General features: G+C 36.7%; 1 protein-coding gene across 1 annotated transcript; it reads right to left on the reverse strand.

Annotated features, from left to right (window-relative positions):
- Window positions 1–398: 398 nt before the first annotated feature.
- On the reverse strand, window positions 399–18,274 carry LOC140146335 (ankyrin repeat domain-containing protein 13D-like). Its single transcript, XM_072168145.1, has 13 exons — window positions 17,996–18,274; window positions 14,360–14,498; window positions 13,151–13,275; window positions 11,735–11,780; window positions 11,062–11,205; window positions 9,160–9,343; window positions 8,073–8,227; window positions 7,212–7,291; window positions 5,399–5,687; window positions 4,141–4,469; window positions 3,344–3,424; window positions 2,538–2,605; window positions 399–1,192 (listed from the first exon to the last, which is right to left on the reverse strand). Exons 1-13 carry the CDS (start codon window positions 18,158–18,160, stop codon window positions 916–918), a joined length of 2,082 nt encoding a protein of 693 aa, XP_072024246.1. The 5' UTR covers window positions 18,161–18,274; the 3' UTR covers window positions 399–915.
- Window positions 18,275–24,082: the final 5,808 nt, after the last annotated feature.

The raw sequence follows: 24,082 nt of genomic DNA on the forward strand, positions 1-24,082 counted from the left end.
AAAGTATAAAGGATGAGGGATTGAGGCTATTCTAGCTGAAATCCATACACCTCATATGGAAGACATGACCTAAATCTACCACAGAGGGGGCGTACATTTCAAATGGAGTCACCCATTCAGGTAAATTCACACTCCCTGTGTGGAAAATTAAGGTCATGGTTTTGATGTACGGTATACAAATATTGAATGTTTATGAGTAAAATGGTAAGAATATTTTCATGGGGTGAAATATGGAATGAGGCTTTGCCGAGTTAATAAATGGAACAGTTCATATTTCACTGAATGAAAATATTCATTCCACTGAACGAATAAAAACATTCAATATTTGTTTTATATATCTCATATAAATTCTTTCCACTGAATTTTATAAATCACCAGGAAAACAAAATAATTAGAAATTAGAAACTGTTTTTATAATTGGTAAGTCGAGGTGGTCACCGTTCGCAATATACGCCAGTGTCTGTCAGCGTTGCCATGGTAGCTGTGTGCCAGTGCAATGGAAAATGGACTATTGCACTGGTGCAGAGTGCAACAGTGTTTTTCTATAAATAGCAAAAATAATCAATAGTAATTGACCAATCAAATGATAAGAATCTTTGTATGAGTTATATAACTTCCAACTGGAATAGCCCATTATCACTGCTACACAACTTATAATTAGAGGGGATTGTTGGCTCTTACACTTCCCCAATTATGTGGACTCCTAATGACTATGATTATATGAATCTCAACAGCCCTGCCATCAAAGAAATACAGTAATTATAAAATAGAAACACTAGCATTATATAGAAACACTGATTTCAACCCCTGAATTACTTTAATATATAGAAACACTGATTTCAACTCTTGCACTAGTATAGAAACACTGAGTTTGACCCCTGCATTAAAATTACAAACACTAGACAAATCCGCATATCATTTTTCCGTGAGCGACAGCTGAATAATTCTCTCAAGTTCCTCTTCTTCTTGTTTGCGACGAATCTCCGCTTCTTTCATCTCGCGCTCGGAGATTTCCAGCGCCATCCTGAGCTCACCATCCACATCAGGGGAACAGACGCCTTCTGTGGGTATTCTTGGTGGGGGTAGTTCGGGAGGTTGTACTGGGAGGGTGGTTGGTTCTTGTCGTCCATTGGTGATGGCGTGGTTTGGCGAGTCACCTGATGGCGTGACGAGAAGACTCTCTTGTATTGCTCTGTGATAAAATAGAAACACTAGCATTACATAGAAACACTGATTTCAACCCCTTAATTGACCTTTTTGATAAATCCCATAAGCCTTTGCGAGTACACCTAAGAACTCGTCATTTGACGTCACGCCGATCTGCGCCATTGCGCACATCGTTTATCGAACATCGTCACTGCCCATTTCAAGTCGGCGTGACGTCAAATGACGAGTTCTCAGATGTACTCGTAAAGGCTTATGGGGTTTACCGAAAAGGTCAATTACTTTTTCTTAGTATATAGAAACACTATCTAAGTAACAAGAAAATGTAAAGTAAATTTAGCCAGGATATTTAGTGTAGTGTGTTGTCCTAAAGTGCAAATGATCTTGACAACAGTGGCATGCGCAAAAGGGGGGGGGGAAGGGGGGCAGAAGGGGGGCACATGCCCCCCCCCCCCCACTTTTATTGGGAATTCGGGGGACGGTGCAAAAACATCAAAATTTGCCCCCTCAAAATAGGATTCCTTGGCCTTTTAAAACGCTAAAACCCCAGAGCTTCCAGGGGCGTTGTCCCCTGGACGACCGCCAGGACCCCACCTGTGAGGGGCTTTGCGGCAAGCTGCTCGCAGTGCTGGCTACGACTCCATTCGGGGAACTGAACAACCTGGCTCCGCCACTTTCAATGTGCTGCGCACGCCACTGCTTGACAAATCTTTAAAATCTTTAAAATACTTTCAGTAAAGTGTTCGAATTAGCACATGATCATATGCATATATATTCATGTAATTAACTTTCCATCTGTCCATGCACGCGGTGCATGGACATTTTTTTTTTTTATGTTTAAGCTTTTTCACAACATTACTTTCTGAAGTAAAAACCGGAAAGGGCAAGGGCAAGATTTATCAACTCAAATTTCTCGGCCATATATTGTGTCTTGAAGACAAGAAGCCTGTGAACGAATATGCCCTTTGTATTCCACCACATGGTAAGAGGAAACCGGTACGGCTGCGCACACTGTACTTACAGTATGTCCAGCACCTCCTGGGAGATACTGAAGGGATGTTGCAGCCAAACAAAATTGTTTCGCTTGCCCAAGATTGTTGGAGAAAGCTTGTAGTGGCCTACTCCGCAGCCGACTGATGATGATGATGATGATGACACCCAAATGTATAAGGAATACACCCAAATGTGTTAGGAATACACCCAAATGTATTAGGAATACACCCAAATGTATTAGGAAAACACCCAGATGTATTAGGAATACACGCAAATGTATTAGGAATACACCCAAATGTATTAGAAATACACCCAAATGTATTAGGAATACACCCAAATGTCTACAAAATACACCCAAATGGACAAGTTTTCACACGTACCTTTCAAGTAGTCTATCCTCTACACTTTGCATATTCTGTTCCCGTCCTAAAGCATCCAATATGGCCATCTTTAGACAAGAAAATAGACATTCATTGTAAGTATCGGGCTTATTTATCAAATGACATTTCAAAACTTGATAATATTTTTAATAGATTATACATGGGTTTCTAATACGCAAAATTCTGCTGACCTTCATAGTCAATTTAAAGTTTTGAACATGGAATCATAAAAGGTGTACTTCATAGCAAACACAAAATATTTTGACATTATTCGCAAAAGTTTAGAAAAGGTTGCCAGAAAACATTTAAATGTCGAGTTATATAAAAGGTATAAAACATAAAGCATTCAGAAACATTTTTTGAAAACGTATTGCAAAATATTCTAATGTAATATTGTTTACATGTTGACAAAATGTTTGGCAAAAATGTTTACAAAAAATATTTTACAATGAAATTTTGACAGTTTAAAAATTAAATTATTTTATAGTCTGTTTTAATACAAAAGATAACCTGTTTAAACATTTTTAAAATGTTATGTGTTTGCTGAGTTCCATAAAGGCTCAGAATATAATAGTTTTATGTTTTGACATACACAGCAGCAATTGCAGTTGCATCATACAATACATAGAGACTGTATGTCTTGGATCTAATAAAGTTTTACTTGACATGACTTGAATGAGGCAGAGAAGAGGGCTAAAGACAGAACTGGATGGAGGAACTTGGTTGCGGCCTTATGTCCCGCATAGGATGAAGAGGATAAGTAAGTAAACCACATCCACTGAATAAGATTTTGTGCATGATCTCACCTGGTCCTGGTCGCCATCTTGTTCCATGAGACTCTGTTGAATTGCCAGCTGAAGTAACTCATCTTCACCATATCGTACTTGCTGTAATGTTAAAATGTTAACAACAACATTAAATTACAAAATTATTCTGATATTATGGAATAAATTCCAAGAATGTCAAACAAATAAGGCCATCTTAATTAAAGCCTAGCTTGTGCGAAATTGAAAACCTAATGCGGAATGCGGTATTTTTTACTGTATTTCTTTTTTTCTTTTTCTTTATGTCAGTACAGGATTTCGGACAATAAAAGTATCCAATGTTGCAAATTTTGGAATAGTAGACAAGTAAAGTCACTGCTACAAACTATTCTTCTTCTCTTTTATTATTTTCGTGTCCAAAATTTGCAAAAAAATCGGAAACTTGAAATCAAATACGAATTTTGAGTTTTATTTACGCCTTTTTGTTAAAACAAAATAAAAAGACATAAAAAATGAATTTCTTGATTTTCAAAGTGGACAACATGCACAATGTTACTAACGCGCGTGGCAACTTTGAGACACAGAAATTAATTAAGATGGCTCCCTTGACATAACTGGGATTTAAGACACAAACTAAAAGTCCCCTCCCATAAAAATCCCACCAGCAAATAAGGGCACATACCCGTAATTCTTGTTAGGATTTTTAGAGGTGGTGATTTCTATTTGAACACAAAATTTACCCCAAAGCAAAGGAACCCAGGTGCGCCATTAGGCGAACGTTTACGGCAGTAGCAGCTCAAGGCTCTTCTATACTCCCATCTCCCTCCCTCTGTACTTACCTGCCCTGCTCTATAATGACCATATCCAGCCGGTACATCAAACACTGAAGGATCTACGTCACATATAGTAGCCGGCTCAGGTTCTTTCACCGGGACATCGTCTGGATTGACGTCTACCTCCGCCGGATCCTCTCCCATTCCTGTGGTCTCGCTTTCTACCGGGAGTTCAGCCGGCAGATCCGGTCTTCCTATGGGTGTGGGTTGTGTTGTTGTTTCTTGTGTACTAAGGTCTTCGACTACTACGTTGGTGACTCCCTGGACTGGTTCTCGTTTTCCATATAGATTGCCAAACGTGACGCATGCGTTGAGGATATGGAATAACGGAATTTCTGTATGAAAATTGAGAAAGAATCATATCATTAAAAATAATTAATTATTAAAACTTGTTCTGTATGTCTCTATTACACTAAATATTGTTACAATAATTGAGGGGGGATCTAAATGTTTTACTTAAACCATGAGGAGTAATATTAAGTTTTAAATCAAATGGAGAAAAAGGAAAAAACAAGGGGGAGACCTAATATTTTGAGCAGACATGAGAGGGGGGGGGGGGCACAAAAAATGTTGTCATTTTTTTTGGGTCAAATCTCCTACTCTCCCCCATAAATATTGAATGGTCCCTTAGTCCACAATTATAGGGAAAGGGTATGATACCTTTAATGAAAAAAATAAACTACAAAATTCTTTTCACAGTTGCTTATTTCAAGAGCCAAACAAAAACTATATATAATATTCCCAGACTAATTCTTCCCTCAAGTTTCATGCTACTTTGTTTGTTTGTTAATTTGTAATGTAAGATGCCCAGGGGGTAATTAGTACAAATGACCATACGGGACGTGCCACAAAATATGGGTAGCATTTTCGGCCTTTTGGTATATGACCCCTTTTTCTAAGCCAATTTTGGTTTAAAATGGGTCATACTTCAAAATGTTTTTTGCTCGAAAATAGCCCAATTTTGCCTTAATCTAGCCCAAATTTCAAAATTGTCCAAAAAAATTGGGAAAAAAAAACTAAGACGAAATGGGTTACATTTGGCCGTAAACTTTGAATTTTGGTATATATAGATTGGGCCAAATTTCTTGAAATTTTGGTGTATCTATGGCATGGGTCTACTTTCAAATTCTCAGCAGCACACCCCTACCAAAATCAAACTTGAGTACCCCCCCGGGTAAGATATGCGCATAGTTTACGATAATCATTTTTGTAATGCTGAGGTTGTGTTTGCTCATGTTACGGCGCTACATTGGTGGTCACTTACCTATTTTAACTGGGAACCCTGCTGGAAGCTGCAACGTGATAAAATCTCTCAATTTAGCAAAATGCGCATTGCTTATCGCCATGAGATCTATAATAGGCAACACCTGCTCATGCATGGACAGGGGGTGGTCCTCGCATAACCACAAGGTAGCCCGGAATTTCTGCACCTTATTGAGGACTTCTTTTGGTCGTCCAACGTCCCGTGTGCCAAGTTCCATGTCGCAGTCAAAGTATTCCTCTGGTTTGATACCTGTGAGGTTGACTGGGTTGCCGGTTTCACACACATCAGGCTGAATAAAAAATGGAAATTAAATCAAGTTTAGAGAATATGTGACATGATCAAGAGCCATTGATAATTGCTCATAGCTCGGTAACCAGATGTCCGATTTTGATGGGGTTTGCATCAAAATGTAGCATTTATAAACTGCCAGAAAATGATGTAAAAAACTTCTAATTGAAAATTGCCGACATGTGACTCATTCCCCTTGATCATGTCACATATATGTAATAACTAAGCTGTGTTCTTTTGTCTTCATTTTCTCAAAAAGTGTCCCAAAAAATTGGGCATCAATTCATGTGCTGATTTCATCAATTACTTAGGTTCTATTAAAGTTTGGTTGGCTTATAATTGGCAAAAAAAAATGAGACTCATAACACCATGTATTGATATAAAATGGCACAAATGCTGTTGGGCGTAGCACTTACATAATTAGTTACACAGGTGTGACAGGTAGGCCTCGAAATAAGAAGAAAAATCCAAGGGTCCTCTGGACCCTTGCCTTTGAAATTTCAAGGGTCCTCACCAATTTTCAAGGGTCCGGCCGCGCCGGACCCATATATGCCTTTGAAATTTCAAGAAAGAGAATTAGCTACGGCGATCACGGTATGCATGGTATGTCTAGATTGTAGAAAATTTAAAACCCGGGTTGAAAACTTGATGGGAAACTAAAATGAAAGTGTACTCAGGGAACTGCACCTAATATGTGAACCAGATTTTCTAGTAGAACAAAAAAACTAGGATTTTCTGCTCTTTGCTTGGTTCAATTTTTACGGGTCACGCGGACCCGTAGCGCAGGAAATTTGCGGGTCCGCGCCAACTTCCACGGGTATTTGACGCAAGGACGCGCCTTATTTCGAGCGCTGGTGACAGGTGATTATACAGCCTGGTTATAGTGCAGGGTAATACATTCAAAAACAGTAAACAGTTTGGTCATTAATCCTGTTAGATCACTACTTCTACGGCGAATACATTGGGTGTATTCCTAATATGATTCTTACCAATGAAGCACCCATTGTTCCACCACACCTAGCAATGACTGCAATACATTTGGATGTATTCCTAATAGTAATACATTTGGTTTTATTCTTAATAAATTTGGGTGCATTCCTAATACATTTGGGTGTATTCTTAATAAATTTGGGTGTATTCCTAATACATTTGGGTGTATTCCTAATACATTTGGGTGTATTCTTAATAAATTTGGGTACATTCCTAAAACATTTGGGTGTATTCTTAATAAATTTGGGTGTATTCCTAATACATTTGGGTGTATTCCTAATACATTTGGGTGTATTCCTAATACATTTGGGTGTATTCTTAATAAATTTGGGTGTATTCCTAATACATTTGGGTGTATTCTTAATAAATTTGGGTGCATTCCTAATACATTTGGGTGTATTCTTAATAAATTTGGGTGTATTCCTAATACGTTTGGGTGTATTCCTAATACATTTGGGTGTATTCTCAATAAATTTGGGTGTATTCCTAATACATTTGGGTGTATTCCTAATACATTTGGGTGTATGATTCTTACCAATGAAGCACCCATTTCTTCTTCATGTTGTTCCACCACACCTAGTAATGACTGCAATGGAGACACAAATGCAGCAGCACCTGTATGTAAACAAATAGTTATCAATAGTGATATAAACAGCAAACTTGCCAACCCCCCTGGAGCGTTAAATGGGCTGTGCAATAGTTATGAGCCCTGGGGTAGGGTAAAATTGGGGGCAGCAAGAATTTCTTGGCCAGTTGAAAAGGGGGTGGGGGCAAGCTATTTCTGGCACACATTCATGCGCTCTCAAATGAAAACAGCACGGTAAGTCAGAAACACTTAAATATGCAACTTTTCCTGCTTGATGCACTCAAAATATATATCTAGACCATTTAACGTTTGCAAATTGGGATTAAGAAGTTGATAACGAAATGCCAAATGGCTATTGAGGTTAACCCTGTTGTGTGGTGTAAAATCATGTAACCAGATTCAAAGAGAGATTACTAAAGCCAAGTTAACTTATCATGCTCAGAGAACTAGATCCCTCCAAAAAAATGAGCCCTGTAAGTTTTTTGTAATAAAATGAAAAGGGATCCAAAAATTTGGCGAAAAAGGTGACCACAAGCTTTCTTCAACTGCTGCAATCTTGGGCTAGGGAAACAATTTTGGTTGGCTGCAGCATCCCTTCAATATCTCCATGGAAGTGCTGAAGATACTGCAAATACATTGTGTGCAGTCGTCCTACAGATACAGTCAGCCAATCAGTGACACTTGTTTTTAGGTTGCCCCAAGGGTTCTTTTGTTAACTTTAAATGCTAACCCCATGTGGATCTTGTAACAGAAATTCTGATTTTATTTCAGGTATTCCAGAAACCAAAACATCAGAGGTTCAAGTCTCACCTTGTTCCTTTGTCTTCTCCTTGTCTTCCTTAGTGAGGTGTTCTGTTCTTGTTTTTGTAATCAACTGCACATTTGAAGCACTAAATACTTTACATTCATATTCATTAATATTTTCTAGTTTGTCGTGTCTCCAGCCCCATATACCAGCCTTGTTTCTATAAATTGAAAAAAGAAATTGAGAAATGAAACCAGAATAAACAATAATTATATGTAAAACTAGCAACTTCATTACAGACAATACGGTATGCACAAACAACAACATGGTGGAAAGGTGAGGTTCGGCACTCATGGATCTCCAAATACCGTAAAAACTCGACAGTTAGCATATGTGCTTACTATCGACTGCTTTTGAAAACATGAAATTGTACCAAAGTCTGGTGCTTTCCCAACTGAGCTAATAGTGTTGAGACACAAATTCGCAGATGTTCTTGTTCGTATATAACTATGTGTATCGATAATTTGCTCGAAACCCTTTACACTTTTGTGGATGGGGCACTTCATGTTTGCATGTTCTAAAAGCGCTCGATAGTAAGCACAAAATGTGACCTGCTCCCACAAACCCAGACATAAGTCACTAATTTTGCAAAATTGAGTTTTGAGTGTCATCATTTAGTATAGATCGTTAACTTTCATTTGATACCAAAATTATGTTTCTGGGACATGTGGTCCTCATTCTACAGTGTTTCAATGGGAAGGGGTGGGGGGGGGGAGCGACACATAAAGAAAAGACAAATGCAAGAAAAATGACTTTAAAGTTGTAAAATGATATGTTAAGGACTTGGTTTGGCTCAGAAAATGCTAGTTTTGGCTGCTTTAAACATAAAAGAATGTTTTGTTTTCAGTGGTAGGTTAAAGTAAACATTTTAAGGAATCAAAAAATAATAAAAACTGAAAATCAAAATCTGCAAGGTTATTCACCCCTTTCCCATCTTTGACTTGCCGTATCTAGAAATGGCTGAGTGTGACTTATGGTGGGTTTTGTCAGAGCGGGTCACATATACTATGCTTGATGCTATAACTATCAAGTTTTTACGGTAAGGCTTTTAAATACAAACAAACAAACACACAGACAGACAAACAAACCTACCTTGTGAATTCTATTTTTTCTGTGTCAATGAATGTGTTTACAACTGGTGAGGTTAGCCTAGCTGCTATTGAATTCTCTGATGGGTTCATACGGGATAGGTCGTGATGCGGTTGTAATTGAAGCGCTTCTGAGTACACCATCTGTGCATCGTGGTCGATTTCCATGAAATTAAACTTGTGTCCCTCTGTAAGATAAGAAGCAAAATATTGAGAATAAGGATGGTTAAAAAACCAAAGATAAACACAATGTTGTAGCCCCGGGGCACTCAACTTAAATTTTGGTACTGTGTGTGTGGTGCGAACTTTGGGAACTAAGAACTGATTTTTGGGCAAAATAAGGGCTTGATGATGAACTGAAATTTCAACAATTTTGTGGGGCTCTAAAATTGGGCCAAATTCATGCTTTGGAGCTAAAAAAAATTCAAAATTTGAGCCAAGAAGCTACAATTTGCAGAGTTTGAGGCTCAATGAACTGAAACATGATACAAATGTGGGTGACTGCCGCACATACACATGTACCTGTACCACATTTACATGTGAAGGCCCTGGGGGTTGTAGCCAGCCGAAGTTGAGTGACAGTTGATATGCAGAAAACACCCCGTCAGGGAATAACGATATTGTTTAAGAACAAACAACAACAATGTCCGCCATGAACACTCATGTGAATGTTATGAGGGCTCTTATGGTGCTGAATATCAATTGCTCTTGTGTATATATTGCTGTAAAAGTGTAAAATTGCAGATTTATTATATGCATGTGGACATGAAAAATCATAGACTTTTGATATTTTACTAAATTCTCAATTTTATGCCGGTCGGAACTTAAGAAGCTGATTTTGATTGACTGCTGATGCTAGTGTCGTATTTCCTCGAATAGTCACCCTCTCTCAATTAAATGCCCCTCACCACTTCTTTCAACCAAGAAGTTTCAAAAATGCCAATATTTCCATGCTATTTGTGTGCACACATGGTCAATAATCAGTTTTCAAAATAAGGAAAAATAAATGGTTGTCCCACGGACAACCAGATTACAATTTCTGGTTGTCCGTCTAAGTTTTTGGTTGTCCGTAGGCCTACAAAGGTGACCTTTGGCTACAGATTTATGGTTGTCCGGCGGACAACCGAATCAGTATTTTTGGTTGTCCGGCGACTTTTTTAGTTGTCCCGGGCAACCGGACAACCAAAATTTCGAACGCTGTCGATAATGGCATTTGATTCAAAGCGTCGGCCACAATGCCCCCATCCATTTTAACAGATGCAATTTCATTTTACCCCAAAATGACCTTCCCATTATTTGCCTCACTAAGGTGGCCGCTCCCACCAAATTTCATGAACTTGCAGCAGTCTATGCCGATTTGACCCCAGATGACCCCAAAATGACCTTGACATTTTTGCCTTGTTTCAGTGGTTGTCCCCACAAAATTCCATGAACCTGCAACAATAGATGGTGATTTTACCCCGGATGAACCAAAATGACTTCACAAATGACCTTGCAATTACGCATATTTTGCGCTGAAAAGCAAATCAGGTCAAGAACCTCTAGCTGTGCTACTCTCCGCCAAGCTCTTACAGTTCTCCAGATAATCTGTGCACAAGCTTATTTTTGCTTGATATGCATAAATTATGCAAATTAGGTACTTAATTACCATATTTTGCAAACGAAAACCTGCTAAAATTTGGAGACCGCCAATTGCCACCCCTCCACTGAATTGCATCACAATCTGCCTTACCAGTTCTGAGAAATTGCACTAGCAAGCTCGGACAGACAGATGGAAGGACGGACGGACAACCAGCAAACATAATACTTCCAGTGGAGGCATAAAAATGACCTCTAATAAACGCCCCCTTTTGGAAAATGCAACGCCCCCCACGGTTGGCTATTCGAGGAAATACGGTATACTGACCTTCGTTCTTGAATATAAAACTCCTACTCCCTCTGATCCATTTCATGTTGTCAAAGCCAATCAGTGTTGTATCTATCCTTACATTTGGACCACTCTTCCATACTCGATATGTGTCACTGGGGCACACTCTGGACATCAGAGGTACTGAAATGAAATCACCAAAGAATATTCATGAACTTATTAATATAATAATACAATTTTGGTGAAGTTCAAATGGCAATGCACTATTTATACTAACAGTTTTTTCACCACAATGCATCGTTAAAATTAAGCAGAGGTCTCATAAAATACCAGTATGTCATGGTATAGACGAATCCAATTTCACACATTCTTTCTCCTCAATGGCAGCCATAGCCACGACGGGGACCCAGCTATCTCACTAAATTGCGGCCTTGAAGGGTATTTTAAACTGCATTCTATCACCCGTGTTACACGTAGACAAAAGAATGATGACAGTTTACAACACAAAAGAATCTAACATCGAATTTTAAGCAGGTTTAATCCACCCAATTGGGCACTCACAACATCTGTTTGGTGCATGCGGGGAACCAAATATGGCCGACCAAATCCTGACCATGACTTGGCTCGTTGGAATCGTCTATACCTGTCAAAAATAAAAGTTAAAAGGCAATTTGCCAAGTAATAAGCTGCTTGTTGACCCGTTTCCACTTACCCCAGCTTGTAAATTCCCACTTCATTTCTACATAGAAGTCAGGAGCCTGGAAACAAAAACACAAACAATACAAATTGAATCAAATGTAGATTTGTATTTATGTGAATACCTAGCAAACACAAAAATATTTTTAAAATGTTATAAACGTGTTATAAATGCCCTTTGGTTTTGGTCAAAAAGTTATAAAAACATTTCAATGTTGGGTTATAAAAAGATCATGGAAACATTTTCAAAATGTTTTTTTTTATGAAAAAAAACACATACCGGTAACAAAAGTTTAAAATTAATGTTGTCATAATGTTATAGCAAAATATTATTGGGCAAACATTTTGGCAAAAATATTTTGTCAACACTTAATAACTTTATGTTATAATGTTTTGCATTAATTTTCATTTGATGTTTTCTACTAACATGTTATCAAAAAGTTTTATTACCCTTAAAACCAGACATTTAAACATTTTTGGTAAATCGTTTTGTGTGTGCTGCATATGCAAACAACATGCGGACAATTGGGACAAAGTTGCGACTCTCAAAATTAGATTTGGCGCACTAGAATTTGCCATTCTGTATTCAATTGGTGGAATTTTTGACCCAAAATTGGGTCAATTTGGGAAAAGATGCTTCATTTGGGACACCCAATTTCCAGAGAGAGTCAACACTAAGGTATGGATTGGGACGGTCAGGGGTTAACACCATACAAAATTAGAACCAATGCCTTAATGTCCTCTACAAAGGATCAAGCGCTCTCATGGTTTAGTTCCTGCTAATACACTGTAAATGTACAATGAGGAGAGTGTCAATAAGCCCTTTCACAGTGTCAGAAATTTCAGAACTGCACATGCACAGAATCAACATCCGGGTCGTTTTGAGAGATTGATTGACGATGCCTGTGATGAACCATGTCTGAAACAGATCCCTCATGATTTTACTTTCCTGTTTTCACACTAGCAGTTTCTTGTCAGCTCATCAATAATGTCTTTGTCAAATGCAAGTGTTCAGAAGACACCCATATTTAATAGGTAACCCCATTTCAAATTCACATTCCTTTTATGGATGATTAAGGTCATGTCTTTCATAGGGGGTGTATGAATTATAACTGCAATAGCCCAATGCAGTCCTAACTGAAGTCTTACTCGTTGGAGTGTGAATTTGAAATAGGGTTACCTAAATGGGAGACTCCATTTGAATTTCACACTCCTTCTGTGTAATATTAAGGTCATGTATTCCATAGGGGTGTATGGATTTCAACTGCAATAGCCCAATGCAGTCCTAACTGATGTCTTACCTGTCTAAGTTTTTCCAAGAGTTCCGGAATATCATGGCTTTCATTTGAAATTCACACTCCCTGTGCCTAAGATTAGGGTCATGTCTTCCAAAGATTAGGCGGTGTATGTATTTCAACTGGAATAGCCTTACCTGTCTAAGTTTTTCCAAGAGTTCAGGAATCCCTCCAATCCTAGCTGTGGCTCTTTGATGGTCCCTGTGTTGTAGTACTACTTGAACTATTTCTGGATCACCTGTACTAATTGCTTCCTGTAAAACTGTGACAAGGAAAAAAACCATCAGATTGATAACACACAGATTGGAATATTCCATGCAATGTCACTTTTTCTAGTTGCATTTTTCAAACTGTTTACTTTATTTTGCTGCACCATGTATAAGAGACAAACACAGGTTATGAATACACCCAAATGACTGAGCATGAGCAAGAATACACCCAAATGTCTCAGGAATACAGGGGGAATACACTCAAATGTTTCAGCAATACACCCAAATGTCTCAGAAATACACCCAATACCAAATGTCTTAATAGAAATACACCCACATATCTTAGAAATACACCCAAATGTCTCAGGAATGCACCAAATGTCTTAGGAATACACATGTCTTCAGTGGCGTAGCCAAGGGAGGACCAAGGAGGGGGGGGCAGCTGCCACCTCTTGCCTTTTTTGGTAATTTTAGTCCATTTTTGACCATTTTCATCAAAGTTTTCCCCCTGGAAATTTGCCTTGCCCCCCTCCCCTCTGAAAAAGTCCTGTCTATACGACACTGCTTAAGGAACACACCTAAATGTGCCAGGAATACACCCAAATGTCTTAGGAATACACCCAAATGTGCCAGGAATACACCTAAGCCCTGGCAAAAAACACAATCTTGGTTTTCTCGACGCAATTCTCGCTATTGAGTAATTATCTTGCCTTTCAAAAAGTTCTACTTGTAAGCAATAAAACAAGGTGTTTAATGCCCTACAAAGTTCCAAAAATCATAAGTTCCTTGCCGTGTTGACAACTCATGTCGTCAAGTAAGCTTAAAGGCATTCACCAGTGTGTACTTTCAGTGCTTAATTGGTCTCTAAAATTGGTCTTCTAAATTGTAGTAGTTTATTGTCAAATTTATTAAACTGGGAAAGGATTTATAATACAACACCTTGAGGTGGAAATAATTGAATTCCTGTAACTTACATTTTCCACGCTTCTGATAGTTCTGACAGTGTTTTTCAGGGAAAATCTCAATTTTTAAAACAAATTTGTGGAAAATCCTGCTTTTTATTGTCAGTGATCTTGTTTTTTGCCTTTAAAAATTGTGTTTTTTGCCGGGTCCTAAATACACCCAAATCTGACTCACCTGTCCAGCCTCCCTTGTTTTCCACATTGACTAATGCATTGTGTCGCAGTAGTAGTCGGGCCGACTCTAGATGACCTAAAGTGACTGCCAGGTGCAGAGGGGTCCTGCCACGGGGATCAACTTGCTCAACATTGATTTGCTGAGAAAAGAAAGATAAAAAGAAAGAGAAATTAAGGTAATTAATGCTGCGCCAAATTTCTCCTTAATTGCTGTCAAACAATATCTATGCACGCACTCTAGCCAAGCCAGTATGAAATGAGTCCACATGAATTCAGAGTTCAGAGTACTATTTCTTTTAGCCTAAGCCTCCTATCGCTCCAACAAGCAAACCTCATCACAAATTCCCTCACCTTGCGATCCTACATCACCAGTTGAAATAAACTCCAAATTTCATTTCTCATAAAAACATGTACGAAAATTTATGACAAAAAAGGTTGCAAAAGGGATCCTCACAGCCTTAATTTTACCTAAAACCGCAAATGAGAATCGAGATTTTTCTCTGAATCGTCCATATGCATAATGCATGATGATTTTTCCACTTTTCTACTTTTGACATTGGCCACCAAAAGATGGACTGAACCAATGTGGCAATTTCTTTATTTGTACCAGGATATTTTCGACATGGAGACTTACAAACCCGTACAAAGATACCGGGTAATAATTGAAGGGTTGGGGGATCGCATTTTAACTACCCGGTACCAGTAACAGTATCACTACCGGTAAAAAATGTTTTGGAGTTGAGTTCCCAGGGATTCAAATTCGAGGAGAACCCGAGAACCGGTTCTCCTGAAGGTTCTCGCTGGACTACAACTAGGAGAACCAAAATTGGTTCTCGTAAGCTTCCTAGTCTCAGATCGCATGTTGTATTATATTTTACCTTTCTGCAACAGAAATATGATTTAATAATCTCATTAATCCAAAAATGTAATTATGAAATGTTGAGAAAAGGGCAAATTGTTATTCATTTTAGCTGTCAATTTATTGTACGATCACAAACAGAAATCCATGGCCCATGCATGCATGTACTTTCAATGTTTATATAGATGTGACTTTGCTAGCGTAGTAATGAAAGTGTCTCATTTGGTTGTATTCGCCGTAGAAGTGATGATGTAACAGGATTAACTACATGTACCATAACAATAGATGAATACAATTTCTAAATATATCGCCCTGCACTACAATGCTCAGAACTGAAGGTTCTCGCAAAAGCCCTTTGCGAGAACCTAAACAGGTTCCCATAACTGATTACTTAATTTGAACCCTGGTTCCCTAAAAAGTAGTAGACCATTTCAAGCCTGTTTGTGTTTGGTGTACAATGTACATGTCACAAGTGTTTGGCCTTACCACACTAATTCAGCCCTTGAATTAACCCACGGCACCGACGGCATATTGCCGTGGGTGCCCACCCCCATTGCCGTAATGCCCTCAAAATATGTCCTTTACCGACGGCAGTCACTTGCCGTGCCCCTAAATGACGTTGCTGTGGGTGCCCTAGCCGGCCAGCCCTGCCCCTTCATTATAAAATCATTAACAAGTACTGGTTAAATCCCCGCAAAATTGTGGAAAATTAAATCGAAAATCTTGAACACGATTGCTATTTTGAGCATCGTAATCCAGCTATCAATCACAGTACACACAATAGTTTGTTGTGAATTAATATTCATTACCCCTACATAAGCTTACATATTCAGCCAATCACATCGGCTTTTATACATTATCTGGTTGCTAGAAATCCGACTTCATCTGACTTCATTTTCTCGATTGGTCAGAGAAATACCTTCAACATACTATCGACCAATCAGAAACGCTGTTAGTAACTAAAGCTTCCTCGACCTCGTGTCGTGAACAAAATCTGAGCGCTGGGCAAATCAATTGTTCTCTCGATTATCAAACATTGACTTCCCATTGCAAACCGATGGCGATACCCTTCCGGTATCGTCTTATCATACATACATGTGAGCCCATCTCTAGATATGTTTTGCACGAAATAGTTTTTATCCGGTAATTTGATCAATATTATTACCAAAGTTACAGCTGTTTCATCGCTGTTTGAGTCAGTTTTGCAGCTCAGAACTAGGGATCGCAAAATTAAACTGTTGATTTTTGATTGCTTTTTATTATAAAGCAGGTTTTTTAAGGGGGTACTACACACCTGCCCAATTTTGTGCCTCTTTTTGCATTTTTCTCAAAAATTATAGAGCATTTGTAAGTAAGATATGTATATTATAGGGGCAAGGACTACAACTGCTACACTGGAAATTTTATTTCAGCACAGACAACAGTTGTGAAGTTACAGTCAAAAATGAGGGAAACCCAATATTTGATCAATAAATCAATAACTACTTGCCTTGAGTTGCTGAATTTTCAGTGCAGTAGTTGTAGTCCTTGCCCCTATAATCTACATATCTTACTTGTCACCAATACGCTATAATTTTTGAGAAAAATGCAAAAATAAGCAAAAAATTGGCTAGGGGTGTAGTACCCCCTTAAGCAATCAGGTTAGTTTTAGTGTAAAGTTGAGAGTCGAATTTTACTTTGGTGTCAAATTCAGCTGACGGTAATGCATCTATTCGCTTTTGAAAAATTGCCTTGGTGCCCTTCTCAAATTTTCAACAGTTGCCTTGATGCCCTTTTGAAATATTACAAATTGCCGTGCTGCCTTGCCTTTTCAGTGAAAATCCACGGCAATTATCAACTTGCCCTAAAAAAGTTGCCGTGCCCCTTCAGATCCTTAATTCGAGGGCTGCACTAATTGCGTGGTCAATAGAGGTTAATAACGCATCGGTTATTTGGAGGGCATTGTGAAAAATCTAAACATTTTGCCTTTGGAACCAAGGGATATTCTGAGGTCCAAAGCAAAATGTTTAGATTTTTCACAATGCTCGACATATTACCGATGCAAAGTTATTAACCTCATTCATAACTGTCAAGTCATCTCTTCATTTTTTTACAAAATAACACACAATTTTCCTCAAAAATAAACAATATTTACGTTTTGCCTTTTCAAAAATCGATCAGGCTAAAATAGGACGACCAATAACAGCTAAGTGCGTATCACAATCTGTGCAAATATGGTAGCACGCAATCCAACGGCTGCAAGCGCTATCGCAATTTGTTCGAAGCACAACACGGTGCGTGCGGAGGTTACTAATATATTTACGCTGACAGCGTGGAGGTTCACTGTTTGTTATTAGTGACCGCGTTCAGCGTTTGCGTTTTGCCAAATAAATATAAATGATTGGATCGCATGTTCATAACCTCATTAATTATTATTGTCTAAAGTTGTTTTCTTAAAACTTCCGTGGTCGTGCCTGTGCGTATCGCGTACACACAGAAAAAATAAGCAATCACGCTGATTGGCTGATCAACACACTTGACAACAAGTCGGTTGACCCATTGGTTATTTGTTCGGCGCGTATTAGGCGACCTTGTCACTTTTACGCGATCGCAATTCACCAGCGCGTACCCCGACCACGGAAGTTTAAAAAAAAAAACTTTAAGACTAACATTCTGCACGCATATGAAGGGCTGAGCCTGAGGTAGAATATATTATGCAGAATCATTGTAAATGTAAAGCATACCAATATCATGATATTTTTCATCAATTTGTTGTACAAGAAAGTTAACAGCCCGTACCTGATTGTCTTTATCTGCAAGACATTTGATCAACTCTTCGATGTTATTGTGCCATACACACCAGTGCAAAGGAAATAATTCCTTCAATTTGGCCCCTTTTCGCTCCAATTTATCAGGAATCTTAGGCTCAGCCGGTTCATCCAATAAGGCTGCTTCCTCCATCATGATTACAGACTTATTAAAATACTGCAAGTTTCTTTTGACAAGCACAAATTTTTGGTCCAAAATTCGTGTTTCGGGTTCCGGAAAAAAAACACTGCAGTTCTGTCTTTTGTAACGTGTATTTGATGTCTTTATTATTGATTGCGTGAGAGATTATAATTTAATTTTTCGACAATAAATCCACACTGCACAACAAAGTTACACAAACACATAACAACTAAAAAAACAAGTAGTTAATTTTATTATCAACAAAAGGATTTTTGAGTGAAATGGACATATTTTGAATACTTGTCATCCAGCTATGAAAATTTACTACAAGAACAGTACGGTATATTTTCATAGTAAACTCTAAAATCACTTCCGGGTTCAGAACCGGTTTTCGATACGGAAATTCGATACGACTGTGGTCCTGTCGAATATTAATAGTTCGAGACAAAGAGCACAATGTACTTTGACCAAAATTTTTAGAAACAAGGAAAAGGTAACGGGGAGGTAACATACTTTAAGGACAAGAAATGCTTTATGCTGAAAAGCTATAAATCACAATATAAATACATTAAAATAATTAAATAAAAAATAATGATAAGTAAATAGGCCCAAATAAATAAAGAAAGAAAGAAAGAAAGAAAGAAAGAAAGAAAGAAAGAAAGAAAGAAAGAAAGAAAGAAAGAAAGAAAGAAAGAAAGAAAGAAAGAAAGAAAGAAAGAAAGAAAGAAAGAAAGAAAGAAAGAAAGAAAGAAAGAAAGAAAGAAAGAAAGAAAGAAAGAAAAGAAATAAATAAATAAATAAATAAATAAAGAAAGAAAGAAAGAAATAAATAAATAAATAAATAAATAAATAAATAAATAAATAAATAAATAAATAAATAAATAAATAAATAAATAAATAAATAAATAAATAAATAAATAAATAAATGACTTCTTCTTCTTTTTATTTATTTCTTTTTTTGGACAACTTGGAAGAAAAGGCCCAGGTAAGATTCTCACTTATAAACAGTTAGGACGCTGGACAACCGATTGTTATTGTTCTGCAAGGCTCACTCAGTCATTTAATAAGGCAATACAAACGATCGAATTTGGTATTCAAATGAACAAAATTTTGAGTTACACCTTTTCAGTGTAAATTTTTTTTTCTCGGCCAAATGAAAAGCAATAATTTTCATTTTTTCAGTAAATGTCAGGAAAAACTGTAATGCTTGATACTGTATTTTTTTTTCAAATCTTAGTGTAAAACTTAGTCGTGAAATTCAGTCATTTAGTGTAAGATTTTCGATTTTGATAGGCTTCAACTCTGCCCGTGAGCCTTTTTTTGGAACAACCTTTTAGCTTTTCAAAGTAATATAGTTCGCTAAAGAAGGATTTTCCCAACTTTCTAACGCACATCACCGTGAGCGATATATCATAGTTTTGTCAGAATTTCCGTTTTGATTCCATAATTTTTGACTACCAGCTGAAAAAATTCAAATCCACGCGTGAAATACTAGCATTGTGGATCGATATCTCTGGGTGCCCGGCCTGGATACAGTTTTGCCAGAACTTCAATATAGCAAACAAATTACCTAGTGTTTCGGTATAGTGCCTTTTGTTTGTGTTTGTTTGAAATTGCTTAAACCCACCGAAAGTCATAATGAAGCAGCCAAAACAATACAAGGTTAAACACGGAAGTTTATAACAACCTATTATAATGACCTGAAGGAAAAATCATTTATGGCAACAATGAGCCTTGCATTGTAAGTCATGGTTAAAATGTGTTGAGTACCCACCCCACCCCCATAGGCCTACATAATATTACATACCGGTACCTTATAATATTTATATAGCACGGCTATAGCTATACATTTAGAAAGTAGGTCCTATAGCGCTAAATTATGACAAATAGGCCTACACAAACCCGAACGCAAGTCTGAAGGGTGTAATGAAAATGCCAACCCGCGATGGGGGGGGGGGGGTCATTCAAAATTCACCTGGAGATAGGAGGGACAGATAATTAAAATCCCCTCTAATAACACGCGAATTTTTCTAGGTTTGGACAGTGGATTTTCCCATGGACCTCATCCTAGGTAAATAAATAATCAAACAAACAAACAAACAAACAGACAAAATGGTTTTCATAATCATGGAATCCATAGCCCCTATAAATTGAAATTGCAGGCTATCACGGGAGCAAATTTCCAAAATCCACCTCATTTACCAGAATTGGGGATTTGGGCTACCAAATCGCTGGTCAGGCAATCCTGGTTTTCAATGGAAAAGGGACCTGGGTTGACAACAATTGAAATATCGATTATTTCTGCTGGTTGCTCTCGAGGTAAAGTACTAAGTTTGACATTTTCGGAGTATGAAGGGGAAAAGGGTAAAATAAAAACGGAAATTCTGACAAAACTATAATATATAGACCCCCACGATGTGCTTTACAGAGGTGGGAAATATCTTTCTTTAGCAAACTATATTAGTTTGAGACGCTAAAAATGAATTCTGTAAAAAGCTCACGGGCGAACTAAAGGCCTATAAAAATCAAAAATATCACACTAAAAGACACAATTTGATGCTTAATTTTAACACCAGGATTTAAAAATGTTCATCCAAGCACTATGTTTTTATTTGACATTACTGAAGAAAAAAAAATTTTGCTTTATATTTGACCGAGAAAATAAATTTCATAGCAAAAAGGTGTATCTCGGAATTGTGCTGATTTTAACATGTATCGATCGACTTTTAGCGCGACTAAGCAGAACAAAAGATCGGTTGTCCTGCGTTTAGACTGTAAACTGAACCCTGACTTTTACACCAAGAATAAATGCGAAAAATTGCCATTCCAAATGTGGGTCAAAATTAGAACAGTACTGTGGCCTAAAACCGGGCCAAGGAAGACGCTTTGATCAAAATCCGAGGGAAAAGGCTTCGTTGAGTAAAAATAAGGTCATTCCCTTCTTCACAGAATAATATTGCTATTTCTATCTTCAGTAGAAAGCAATGCGGAATATAACAATATTATTACTCATTGAAGATATCAACATTGCTATCTACTGAAGATAGCAACATTACTACCCAATGAAGTTATCAACATTGCTATCTACTGAAGATAACAATATTGCTACTCAATATAGATATCAGCATTGCTATATCTAGGCCCTACTGAAGATAACAATATTGCTACTCAATGCAGATTTCAACATTGCTATCTACTGAAGATAACAATATTAGCAATATTGCTACTCAATGAAGATATCAGCATTGCTATCTACTGAAGATAACCATATTGCTACTCAATGAAGATTTCAACATTGATATCTACTGAAGATAACAATATTACTACTCAATGAAGATCTCAACATTTCTATCTACTGAAGATAACAATATTGCTACTCTTCATTGAGTAACGATAAGGTCATTCCCTTCTTCACAGAGTAATATCGCTATTTCTATCTTCAGTAGAAAGCAATGCGGAACTGTTTCTAATAATAATGCGGAGCAATATTAACATTGCTATCTGCTGAATATAACAATATTGCTACTCAATGAAGATATTAACATTGCTATCTACTGAAGATAACAATATTGCTACTCAATGAAGATATCAACATTGCTATCTACTAAAGATAACACTATTGCTACTCAATGAAGATATTAACATTGCTATCTACTGAAGATAACAATATTGCTAATCAATGAAGATTTCAACTTTGCTATCTACTGAAGATAACAATATTACTACTGAATGAAGATATCAACATTGCTATCTACTGAAGATAACAATATTGCTACTCAATGAAGATATCAATATTGCTATCTAATAAAGATAGCAATATTGCTACTCAATGAAGATATCAACATTGTTATCTACTGAAGATACAATATTGCTACTCAATGAAGATATCAGCATTGCTATCTACTGAAGATAACAACATTGCCACTCAATGAAGATTTCAACATTGTTATCTATTGAAGATAACGATATTGCTACTCAATGAAGATATCAACCGTTGCTATCTACTGACTATAACAATATTGCTACTCAATGAAGATATCCGTATTGCTATCTACTGAAGATAACAATATTGCTACTCAATGAAGATTTCAACATTGCTATCTACTGAAGATAATAATATTGCCACTCAATGAAGATATCAACATTGCTATCTACTAAAGATAACAATATTGCTACTCAATGAAGATATCAACATTGCTATCTACTGAAGATAACAATATTGCTACTCAATGAAGATATTAACATTGCTATCTACTGAAGATAACAATATTGCCACTCAATGAAGATATTAACATTGCTATCTGCTGAAGATAACAATATTGCTACTCAATGAAGATATCAACATTGCTATTTACTGAAGATAACAATATTGCTACTCAATGAAGATATCAATATTGCTATCTAATAAAGATAACAATATTGCTACTCAATGAAGATTTCAACATTGCTATCTTGCTACTCAATGAAGATATTAATATTGCTACTCAATGAAGATATTAACATTGCTATCTGCTGAAGATAACACTATTGCTACTCAATGAAGATATTAACATTGCTATCTGCTGAAGATAACAATATTGCTACTCAATGAAGATTTCAACATTGCTATCTACTGAAGATAACAATATTGCTACTCAATGAAGATTTCAACATTGCTATCTACTAAAGATAACAGTATTGCTACTCAATGAAGATATTAACATTGCTATCTGCTGAAGATAACAATATTGCTACTCAATGAAGATTTCAACATTGCTATCTACTGAAGATAACAATATTGCTACTCAATGAAGATTTCAACATTGCTATCTACTAAAGATAACAATATTGCTACTCAATGAAGATATTAATATTGCTACTCAATGAATATATTAACATTGCTATCTGCTGAAGATAACAATATTGCTACTCAATGAAGATTTCAACATTGCTATCTACTGAAGATAACAATATTGCTACTCAATGAAGATATCAACATTGCTATCTACTAAAGATAACAATATTGCTACTCAATGAAGATATTAATATTGCTACTCAATGAAGATATTAACATTGCTATCTGCTGAAGATAACAATATTGCTACTCAATGAAGATATCAGCATTGCTATCTACTGAAGATAACAATATTGCTACTCAATGAAGATTTCAACATTGCTATCTACTAAAGATAACAATATTGCTATTCAATGAAGATTTCAACATTGCTATCTACTAAAGATAACAATATTTCTACTCAATGAAGATTTCAACATTGCTATCTACTAAAGATAACAATATTGCTACTCAATGAAGATATTAACATTGCTATCTGCTGAAGATAACAATATTGCTACTCAATGAAGATTTCAACATTGCTATCTACTAAAGATAACACTATTGCTACTCAATGAAGATATTAACATTGCCATCTACTGAAGATAACAATATTGCTACTCAATGAAGGTATCAGCATTGCTATCTACTGAAGATAACAACATTGCTACTCAATGAAGATATTAACATTGCTATCTGCTGAATATAACAATATTGCTACTCAATGAAGATATTAACATTGCTATCTACTGAAGATAACAATATTGCTACTCAATGAAGATATCAACATTGCTATCTACTAAAGATAACACTATTGCTACTCAATGAAGATATTAACATTGCTATCTACTGAAGATAACAATATTGCTAATCAATGAAGATTTCAACTTTGCTATCTACTGAAGATAACAATATTACTACTGAATGAAGGTATCAACATTGCTATCTACTGAAGATAACAATATTGCTACTCAATGAAGATATCAATATTGCTATCTAATAAAGATAGCAATATTGCTACTCAATGAAGATATCAACATTGTTATCTAATGAAGATACAATATTGCTACTCAATGAAGATATCAGCATTGCTATCTACTGAAGATAACAACTTGTTTGCTACT

The sequence above is a fragment of the Amphiura filiformis genome, chromosome 2 (genome assembly GCF_039555335.1).
Source record: "Amphiura filiformis chromosome 2, Afil_fr2py, whole genome shotgun sequence".
NCBI classification, from domain to species: Eukaryota; Metazoa; Echinodermata; class Ophiuroidea; order Amphilepidida; family Amphiuridae; genus Amphiura; species Amphiura filiformis.

What these genes read in the sequence shown, in the direction of transcription:
- LOC140146335 (XM_072168145.1), bottom strand. Translation starts at nt 18,160, where the DNA reads ATGATGGAGGAAGCAGCCTTATTGGATGAACCGGCTGAGCCTAAGATT. An exon ending in TTGCAGATAAAGACAATCAG is followed by an intron (nt 14,499 to 17,995) that starts GTACGGGCTGTT and finishes TTCTTTTCTCAG; the next exon opens with CAAATCAATGTTGAGCAAGT. An exon ending in TCTTGGAAAAACTTAGACAG is followed by an intron (nt 11,781 to 13,150) that starts GTAAGGCTATTC and finishes TTTTGTTTCCAG; the next exon opens with GCTCCTGACTTCTATGTAGA.